General features: G+C 47.6%; 2 protein-coding genes and 3 non-coding genes across 5 annotated transcripts in view; 1 reads left to right on the top strand and 4 right to left on the bottom strand.

Annotated features, from left to right (window-relative positions):
* scpep1 (serine carboxypeptidase 1) overlaps positions 1-1,038 on the top strand; it is a 397,664-nt gene extending 396,626 nt beyond the window's left edge. Inside the window, exon 14 of the mRNA XM_064314405.1 lies at positions 1,023-1,038. The gene's annotated coding sequence lies outside the window, so the exon portion shown is untranslated. The remainder of the gene's footprint in view (positions 1-1,022) is intronic.
* Positions 1,039-3,207: 2,169 nt separating this feature from the next.
* Positions 3,208-10,459, bottom strand: part of kpnb1 (karyopherin (importin) beta 1) — a 29,654-nt gene continuing 22,402 nt past the window's right edge. The window contains exons 17-21 of the mRNA XM_064316299.1: positions 9,796-9,976; positions 8,068-8,343; positions 7,493-7,607; positions 5,986-6,147; positions 3,208-4,053 (exon numbers count right to left, since the gene is read on the bottom strand). Of these exons, the coding sequence (XP_064172369.1) occupies position 4,053; positions 5,986-6,147; positions 7,493-7,607; positions 8,068-8,343; positions 9,796-9,976 (735 nt within the window). The 3' untranslated portion in view covers positions 3,208-4,052. The remainder of the gene's footprint in view (positions 4,054-5,985; positions 6,148-7,492; positions 7,608-8,067; positions 8,344-9,795; positions 9,977-10,459) is intronic.
* On the bottom strand, positions 7,806-7,949 carry LOC135244260 (small nucleolar RNA SNORA79). Its single transcript, XR_010326924.1, has one exon. It is a non-coding gene; the product is annotated as a small nucleolar RNA SNORA79 (small nucleolar RNA).
* On the bottom strand, positions 9,087-9,230 carry LOC135244259 (small nucleolar RNA SNORA79). The gene has a single exon (XR_010326923.1). It is a non-coding gene; the product is annotated as a small nucleolar RNA SNORA79 (small nucleolar RNA).
* On the bottom strand, positions 10,215-10,358 carry LOC135244261 (small nucleolar RNA SNORA79). The gene has a single exon (XR_010326925.1). It is a non-coding gene; the product is annotated as a small nucleolar RNA SNORA79 (small nucleolar RNA).

Below are 10,459 nucleotides of genomic sequence, written 5' to 3'. Positions count from 1 at the left end.
CCTGCCCGCTGCTCTGCAAACCCATGAAAGTGCAGGATGTTGCAGCAAGGGGGCCGCTTACAGCTGGGGGCCTTATCGGATCCAGAAAGGCCCAGTGTTGGTGCAGGTTTTTTGTTTTTGTAAAACACACATTCAACCACCTAACAATGGTCTTCAAGCAAACCCTACATAATTAGGTGTCTATTGTTCAGTACTGGGCTAAAACAAAAACTTGCAACCACACCAAGCCTTTTCAGATAAGATTGGACCCCCCTGGCTTACAATTTAACATTAAAAAAAAAAAAAAAAAAACTGTATAAACAAGATGGGTGCAAGTCCCCCTCTATCGGAATGTAAACTGCATATGTACATTTACTCAGACTGGGGTGATGTGTCACTCAGAATTTCCAAGGTAACTGGTGTAGTAACACAGACCGTCATCTCCCTGCTGTTACCTCGAGTCACAGAACCAAGTGTACCTGGTGCATCGTGAATTTATGCCGCGCCCGCTGTAAGGGTGTGGTTTTACAGAACCAGGCCCTACGTCCCGTAAAGCGCTGCCCTGCGTCAGCGGCTCCCAAACCTGCCCTCAGGTACCCCTCGGCCGGATCCAGGTGTTCCACGCGTCCCGTCTCCGGCGCACCTGATGCTCGTTATCACGGGGTCTGGATTAGCAGAGTCAGGTGCGGCTCGAAACGGAAACACATCGGATGTGCCTGGATCTGGCTGGAGGTCGCCAAGGAGAGGTTTGGGAAATGCAGCCCGACACCCCCCCCCCCCCTTCTTAAGAGCCTCAAACGTAAACAGGGATGTTACTCGTTTATAAATGCTGTTACAATCTCAAAAAAGAACACTAGTGAGATTTAAGTTACGTGTACGGATGGCCCTTGAGAAAGAAAGACAAAATGGACGCAATGAGGAGGAAAGCGAACGGTAACTCAGTGTCCTTTATTCTCCTGTTCTCTAAAGCCGAAAAGCACACACATTACAGAAACAGGTAGCACTGAGGAATGGTCACAGTTCCCCATCTACACAAAGATTTTTTCTACCCCCCCCCCATTTCCCTCAGGGTGTAAAAAATAATCACAAAAGGCAAGAAGTCATTTAAAAGAAAAAGAAAAAAAAAAAAAATCAAATCCAAAAAAAAGAAACAAAAAAAAAACCAAAAAAAAAAAAAAAAACCATGTAACCTTGATCAAAGAACCAGACTAGGCAGCTGGAAAGAATTGTGATCCATGACAGACTATTACATCACCAGCACCTCCTCTACAGCTCAAACACAGGGCCTCAGCCCCGCAATGAAGACCTGCTCAGCTCAGAAAGGCACATGTTCAACATCCTGATTGGACATGGCAGGTAGGCCAGGACCTGGGGGGAGGGGTCAGGGGTCAAGGGGTCAAGGGTCAGGGGTAGAGAAAGAGTGGGCAAGGAAACTCGACACGTTGGGACTGGTAACTGGTAAAGAACGTACCCACACCCTCAATGTGAAAATATCGGTAAGTTAGCTGCTGGTAAAAAAAAAAAAAAAACGCAAGCCAGTCAGCTTTTATTTTACTTTTTTTTTGTTTTTTGTTTTTTTTTTGTGTGAAACCAATGCCAGCTTTTTGCTGAAAGATCTTAAAACAGACCTTTTTAAAAAAAGATAAGAAAAAACAAAATTTGTGTATAACTTTGCCCTCCCGTTCATATGCTTTTTTCTTGTGTCTGTCGAATGCGAACTGACACTTTTAAACGAAGGAGAGAACTGAGCGTAGTTTCTCGTGCGTCCGCAAAGGCCTTCCGTACACAAAAGGGAACGCGAGGAGACGGTGGCGATCGCAAGGAACGACGACGCCCGGGCAAAGCCAGCTCGGAAAGATCCGGAAACGGCTTCGTCGAGAGGTGCAGAGCAACGTCGGAGCTCAGGGCTGAGGGGACACCGAAACTGGACACGTCCCCACAGTCCCACAACGGGCCACGCCCTACAGCCCCGCCCCGCCCCACCCAGCGCCTCGAGGCCAGCAAGCCAAACGCCTCACTCCCCTTACTTCATTTGCATAATATGGCTATAGGCTATAAACAATGTAAACATCGCAGGTGCCGGCAATTAAAAAAAAAAAAAAAAAAAAAAGAAAAAGAAAAAAATCATTTTTCCTTAAATTGAGGGTAAAGTCGTCGGCCGTCCCCCCCCTCCCGGCGATCCAGTCTAAACGACGGGGCGGCGTCCGACTCTCGCGGCAGACGAGCCGTTAAGGACACGAGATTCGACGTCCGATTTCGGATACGGCGGGACAAGGGGCGGGGGGGAGAGGGGGCGAAAAAGGCCGTTTGTGCCACTACAATATAGCCCAATTACCAGTCGAAGGTGCCGGCCACACTGACAGAACAACTGGGACCAACCCCCCCCCGTGCCCACCTGCCACACCCTTACTATATGAATTCCTTATGACCCCTCCCCCCCCCCCACCCCCAAAAAGAGCAAAAGTACTGAAAAGTGCCAGGGGAATGTTTGATATCTTTTTTTATTTATTTATTTTTTTCATCTGCAGTGGAAAAATAGAACCTTTTACAAATGCTTCCATTTATTTTAAACAAGCGCTGTGAGTATTATTTCCAGCTAAGTGCAGCAAAGAGACAAACACAAATGGAAAGATTCGTAATGAAAGCATAGGAGGCCCAAACTACTTTACATTTTTATAATTTTTTTTAACAAGAATAGTTTGCTTTTTTTTAAGTGTATTTTTAACTTGCTTATTATTTATGGTCTCACATCGCATCTCTCCGAAAATAGGGCCCAGTTTATCTCAGTCTTTGGCACACTACTTAAACTGGAATATTAAAAATGGGGAAATTTCCTAAGTGTTACCTGTCAAAATTAATGAATGCCGTAGACAACAGCTGCAAACATGTTCCTTCGCCTTGAGAACCAAGCACATTAAGTAAAATTCGAACGTTTGCGTTTGTGTTCACAGTTTTGGAATCAAGAGGCGGGAAAGATTTTTTTTTTTTGTTTTTGTTTTTTTTGTAAGACGCCTACACTGAGGACAAGAACCCCCTCCCCCCACTTAAACCTTTTTTTTTTTTCCTAAATAAAGGTCTGAACATGTTAGCAATTTTCTTAAAGAAAAAAAAAGAAAAAAAAAAGGAAAAAAAGCAATCTCAAGTGCTGCCATTAACTTGACACCCCAACCCCCTCACACAATGTGTCAACTGTATTTGCATTGAGTATTTTTTATTTTTATTTTATTATCTATTATAGGGAAGTGAAGAGAGTGAGAGTCTCTCTCTCACTCACACAAACACACTTGCTTCGCATGGCCTGGCCGAGTCTAGCTGGTCTCCCATGCAGGAACAGGGCAGCGGCTTTCACACAGGTTTAAAGCAGCCGGCCCCACCACGTCCAGCTCGTCTTTTTTTCTTTTCTTTTTTTTTTCCTTTCCTTTCCCCATTTAAGCCATTTCTTCAACTCCAACAGCCCAAAAAAAAAAAAAAAAAACCAATTTCTGTCCAAAATCGTTTGTATGTTGTTTTTTTTTTTCCTTTCTCCTCTCGCGCTCTCTCGTTCTCTCTCAATTAAAATGCTGTTTGTTTTTAAATTCTCAGATCTCCGTTTGAAGTCCTGCACGTGAAGTGCTTTGTAAAAACGTCTTCCACAGACCAGTCAAAGAGCAAAAATAAGTCCTTTTTTTTTGTGAAAAGAAACTCCGAGTTTGGCAGTTTTTTTTTTTTCGTTTGTTTTTGTCTACTCTGGTAATCCTTTTTGTTTCGTGTTTGTTTGTTTTTGTTTAGTTTTTTTTCCCCTGTGGCTGACTGATAACCAGTTTAAGAGTTCTTGAACGAGCTGGCTACAGCTGTCCAGACGGTGACGTCCGTGTGGTGGTGTCCGATTCAGTCCGGTGGTGGCAGAGAGCCCCGGCGCGGAGCTGGAATTGTACTCGGATGGTATGATAAAGCCTCACTCACTCACTCTTGCATTCAGACACACTCTTCACTTCTGCTTTAACTGGTTTTCGCGAAAAGACAGAAGAAATTCCAGTGGAGCATTCTCAGCGGGTTACTTTTCCCCCCTCTCTCTCGCTCTCCACAGGCTGCAATCTGTAGAGGGGGAGGGAGGGAGGGAGAGAGAGAGAGAGAGGGAGAGAGGGAAGCAGGAGAAAGAGAGGTCTCTGCGTTAATACCAAAGATGTTCAAATGACGTCTGCATGAATTTCTGTCTGGGCCCAGACCGCAATTCGGCGTTGAGTGAGCACCACACACTAGCGTTAAATACATGTTCACAGCAAGCTTCTGCTTTGTTATTCGTGGTGTGAGCTCATCAATCTCAAAACAGATTCCCACACAAGCAATCATGTTTAAATTCAGTGTCGTTCCAGTTGTTGGACCCATTTCAATGCCCTCAGGATTGGAGTTTTACGACACCAAGTTTTCTGTCTTAATGTCAAACAGTTTGGGATTCATTAGCTCGCCCAACATGCAAATTCATTGGCTTACTGCAGGCAGGTTTTTAACCCTTTCAGGCATAAGATCACAAATGGGCGATCAGAATGTTCATAACTGAACATTCCAATGCTGATGTCACAATCGCTACTGGTGACGGAAAGCAACCAGAGTTCTAGAACACCGACTTCTAGAATAAAAAATAAATAAAAAAACATTTCAGAAAACCTACTCTTCGAAGGGTCAAGGGGTAGCAAATTTGTGTACACAACGTTAAAAGATATTTGTGAGTACATGCTACAGCTAGAAGAAAATGTAATGACACAGAAATACAGTAGCATGCCTGGCACTTTCCGCGCTCAGCCTCCTAATGTAATAATGGAAGACCAATCGCGATTGTAGGCATAACCTGGAGTCAGGTTTGTGCAATTTGTCGCAATACCATCTGCTCCACAGGCATTTGACCTTCATCCCATGCACATCTACTCAGAACGGCAAGCAAATACAGAACTAGCTCAGGAATTAACGGTCAAAGATATTAACAGCCAAACTGATATTTAGGTCTGCACGAAAAAATGCAGTCAGTTCGCAATTCTGTGGTTACTCAACAGAATTAAACTAAACGAGTAAAAGAAAAACACAGCACAGCAGCAACATAAAAAGAAATCATTCATTGATGCTGATTCGATTATACATCACCATTAGAAACCAGCCCCTTCCCACTAAAGTGATGTCAGTCATTCTGTCTGCAGACGCGTTCGCACGCTCGCCCCAGTTAAGCAGTCATTTAATGCCGATCACACAACAGCCAGCCCCATCTGAATAACGTTTTTAACGACGTGTCATTTGCAGTACAAACACTTAACGTACCGCAAAGCCTGACGGTCTGGGACTCATGGGGTAATGGAGCGGAAAAGCTAAAGTGGCGGCTGCCAGGCGTCGATACCGCCATTATCTGGGGAACGCAGCGTGCGCCATTTCCGCCACATGCATGACTCCAACCCCCCCCCCCCCCCCCCCAAACCCCCAAAAAATCTCCAGGTCTGGTTCTTCAGCTGCTTATGAAGAACCACAAGGAGCTCCTTATGGGCCACATGCATGCTTCCAACCCTCCCCCCACACCTCCACCTCCACCCAACCCAAAAAAAATCTCCAGGCCTGGTTCTTCAGCTTGTGGGGCTCCTTATGGGGCCACATGCATGACTCCAACACCCCCACCCCCCACCAAAATCCTGCCCCCACCCCCAGAAGAAAAAAAAAGAAACTCACCAGGCCTGGTTCTTCAGCTCCTTATGAAGAACCATATGTATCCCCTTATGGGCCAAATGCATGATTCCAACCCTCCAAACCCCCCGCCCCGCCCCCCTCCCAAACCCTGCCCCGCCCTGGAAGAAAGAAGAGAAGAGGAGCTCCTCACCAGGCCTGGTTCTTCAGCTCCTTATGAAGAACCATATGCATTCTCCTTATGGGCAAAATGCATGACTCCAACCCTTCCCAAACTCCCCCCCCTGCCCCGCCCCGTCCCCCCCTCCCCAAAACCCTGCCCCCGCCCCTGGAAAAAAGGAGAAGAAGAAGAGAAGAGCTCCTCACCAGGCCTGGTTCTTCAGCTTGCGGAGCTCCTTGGTGGCCCAGGTGGCCAGGGTCTTGGTCTTGCTGGTCTTGGACCGCCGGCCCTCGGTCAGCAGCTCGTTGATGAGGGGCCGCACCTCCACCAGCTTCATCACGTCCTTCCCGAAGGCCGTGCAGAGGTCACTGCGCACGGGAAAGGGATGTGGGGGGGGGGGGGTGAGTTTTCGCACACCACCCTCATAAATCTAGGACCGACGACACTGGTCCACCAGGGGATGTGTCTGCGGTCGGCCCGCACCTGCCCTCTGTGCTTTTTTAGTTTTCTGTCCCGGTTTTAAATCAAACGGGGTCCTTTTTTTTTTTTTTGACAAAATGAAGTAGGCTACGAAGCAACGCTCCTACGCTTGTGCCCACGTACTCTGAACTCAAAACGTGCTCACGGACCGTAAAAGGCACAAACATCAGCGAGTCTGAACTCTGACGCTGTTATACAAGACGCGGGAACACACTGTAAAATAGTACTATTGATTAGTAACAAGTCCAGGGCACAAAACCTGAAAATTATTCCAGTTAACTCAGGCTAACAAACAAGCCCAATGAAAACGGTCTAAAGCAGGGCGGCCCAACCCAGCCCCTGGAGATCCACCATCGCTGTACGCTTTCACTCCAACCCTAACAAAGCACAACTCATTCAACAGCTGGAGATCTCATCGAGCTGCCAATAGGCAGAATCAGGTGTGCCAAATCAGGGTCGATACGAAAACCTACAGGACGGCAGACCTCCAGGACCAGGGTTGGGCAGACCTGGTCTAAATACAACCGCAAAGCCTACCAGCCTACTTGCCCGGACAAGAAAATCGGTAAGTGCAACACAATGCAAATGAGCAAATCACAAAGTCAGAAAGCTAGCAAATCCACCTATTCAGAAGAGAAAATTCTCATGAGCCAAAAGTCTAGACGTTGCGAAACCAATGAGGCCCAAAGGACGTGTCATACTAAAATGTGGTTGTTGTCATTGATCACATGGTGCACCTGTGCAATACTGTACATCTCCCCTTAAATCATCCAGAAAAAACTTCCTGCATTGAGTAACAGTGGGACCAGTCACTGCAGCCTGCAGGGGCGTCATTGACACTGTGCTTGTTAAGCAGGGGCGGGGGGGGCAGTTCCGCTGCGCACAGGTTTGAAACCTGCAAACACTCTGATGAGTGTTTGCAGGTTTCGGTTCCCACCAACTACCCCCGGCTGAACGAGCCAACCGGGCGTGTACGCCAACGCCGGTTCACTCGCGGGTTACATCACAGAAAAACGACTCATACAGGAACGCAAGAGCAATCTACGGCTGTCCTTCAGGCGCCCATCAATAAGTGTAGCTAAAATGGCAGATGGTTTAAATTAGGCCTAATTAAATTAAGGCTAGACGTTGGGGACGAAAACCAGAAACTGATACAGCCCTGACTGCCCACCTTTGCTGTAAAGAAAAGAGGGGTGGAGTGGGGGGGGGATTGGGGTTATTTGGAGACGTTACCCTATAAGGCCAGCGGAGTTGGCCACCACGCCGTCGGAATGGTCTTCGTCTTCAGCGATGTGGTGGATGAAGGACAGGATGAACTCCACCCGAGGCTGCACCAGCATCACGTCCGCTGGAGAGAGAGAGCGAGAGAGGGAGAGAGAGAGAGAGAGAGAGAGAGCGATGAAGACGCAAGTCAACCGCCTGCCTTTTTCCGCGAGAAGAAAAGAACGTCGCCCACATCACGCCGTTCCGCGAAACTCAAGCGGAAGGCGTCGTTTAAAGCTAGCGTGGGGGCCACCAGTCGGGACGCCCGATTACCAGCGTAAACGCGTGTTGGGTCCCGCAAATTCCAGCGTTCGCAGGGGCAGCACCCGCCACCTCGCGAACTCCGGGTGAAAAAGACCCGCTATGATCTGTGACAACCTAAAATCCTAGCCGCCAGATCTCGAAGCGGCAGGAGGAACGGTCGTCAGTTCGAATCGTTTTTTTAACTGAAACTAGGGGTTTAAAAAAAACAAAAAAAACAAAAGCAGAGGAAGGAGGACAGCGTGGTCGGGTAACAGGGTTCAGAGAGAGGGGGGCACACTTACGGTGAACGTTCTCCTGGTCTCCCTTCAGGCCCTGGATGATGCCGGTGTAGGCCTCCAAACAGCCTTCCCGGAGCTCGTTCAAGTAGTCCACCATGTCGTAATCCGTCTGTCTCAGCACGACCACAAACACACACACAACCACAACCACAACCACAACCACAAACACAAACGCACACACAAACAGACACAGACACAGACACAGACCCAATTCATAAAAATTTAAAGAGTCTCGTTCACAAAGCAGGGCACTTCTAACCTTCCCCCCCCTCCCCTCCCCTCAACCGAAAAAGCTGAACATTTTTGAGGCGTTATTTTTTATTTATTTTTTGAGGGGGGTGGGGGTGGGACGTCGAATGAAGTTCATCGGCAGAGGTTTCGGCACCCTGCAGTAGGTGCACAGGTGTGGAGCTGGAGGCCACACCCAAGGCTCAAGAGGAGAAGCGATGCCTCGGGCTGGCCCGCCTCAAGATTCAACAATATAACCAACAAACGTTAGCCAGCACGCTAGCACATTCGCTCTGAAGGTAGGTGCCAGATTCTGGGAGCCAAACGTTCCAGCTGGTGCCCCCGTGCCCCAAAATAATAAAATAAACAAGTGCCACAAAATCAATAAGTCTCAGTCTGCGTCCCGACCCCCCTGGGGAGATAACGCCATCGACCTCCCAAATCTACAGAAATGCTACCACCGTCAGTGAGCCCTCAAAAGAGCTGCACTCTCTACCTCACCGGTGCAAACACTCAAAATTAACGATTTTTTTTTTTTTAATTTTATTTATTTTTTTTTTAACTGGCATGAGGCTGACACCTAGACAGGACCAGTGTACGATGTCAGAACACCGCCAGCACCTTACACTTTTTAAATCACCACCTCGTGGGAACGCCCAGCTAAATCCGCACATTATCTCGCAAAAATGGTTTCCGTCGCACTTTGATTAAAGAGCCAAGCAGTCGGTCAAAATGAGCGCATTTGTGCAAATTACTCACAGGCCAACACCGAAAGAAATCCGTCAGTAAAAAACGTGTGTTGGGTCCCGCAAATTCCAGCGTTCACAGGGGCAGCACCCGCCACCTCACAAACTCTGGGTGAAAAAGACCCGCTATGATCTGTGACAACCTAAAATCCTAGCCGCCAGATCTCGAAGCGGCAGGAGGAACGGTCGTCAGGTTTCATTTCATTTTTTTTTTACCATTTAAAATAAAAATAATATGCCAAACAAGCCGAGACACCAGGCCGCAAATCAGCCGGGTCCCCCCTCTCTCACTCATGACCCCCCACTTCCAGGCCCAACTCCCCTAAATATCACGACTTGCAAATCTAGCCTCTCAGATACCACAAAAATGACTAAATATTAATGCATTACTTCACAAGAGTGTAAATTTAATTGGAATCTACAAGGGGGGGGGGGGGCATGAAATGCATAGACCCTGAGAACTGAGACTCTCTAGGGGCATCCAGGACCATGAACCCCCTGGGAAAATTCTTATTAAAATAACAGCTGTGAAATGATCATTTCTGGTGAATTATAAGGTAAAATACTTAAGATCAGTATGCCCCAGTCACATGAAATCCCCAACTTTATTATATAAAATCATTTTTTATCATCGTCATGCTATTTTATTGGGGGGGGGGGTTGTTACGTGGACAGTTTTGTAATATTGGGGGGGTTGGAACCCCTTTATCAACTTCATCTAACTTTATCCCTCCATAAATTATACCCTTGCTTCAGTGAACGCCATTCACAGGGAAGCTTGTGAAAACCCATGTTACCATGGTGACACAGGCCCCGCCTCCCGCACTCACCCCCAGGTTCTCCAGCAGCAGCTGCATGATCTCGTCGCAATACGGCAGGATGTTGGACATGAGCGCCCGGCACAGGTCACACACCAGCCCCACGGCCGCCAGACACACCTGGGGAGGGACGTTACAAGCGTTACATCACACCGCGTTACATCAGAACGCGTTACACCACATCACACCGTGTTACATCACACCGCGTTACATCAGAACACTTTACACCACATCACACCGCGTTACATCAGAACACCTTACACCACATCACACCGCGTTACATCAAACTGCATTACATCAGAACGCGTTACACCACATCACACTGCGTATATCTATGAGGTATCAGTCAGTGCAAAACGCGTGTTGGGTCCCGCAAATTCCAGCGTTCACAGGGGCAGCACCCGCCACCTCGCGAACTCCGGGTGAAAAAGACCCGCTATGATCTGTGACAACCTAAAATCCTAGCCGCCAGATCTCGAAGCGGCAGGAGGAACGGTCGTCAGGTTTCATTTCATTTTTTTTTTAACCATTTAAAATAAAAATAATATGCCAATCGGCACCAAGAAAAGAAACGTACACACGTGACCAGCCAATCAACAACGA

The sequence above is a fragment of the Anguilla rostrata genome, chromosome 17 (assembly GCF_018555375.3).
Source record: "Anguilla rostrata isolate EN2019 chromosome 17, ASM1855537v3, whole genome shotgun sequence".
NCBI lineage: Eukaryota > Metazoa > Chordata > Actinopteri > Anguilliformes > Anguillidae > Anguilla > Anguilla rostrata.
This window is presented reverse-complemented; position numbering and strand designations above follow the sequence as displayed.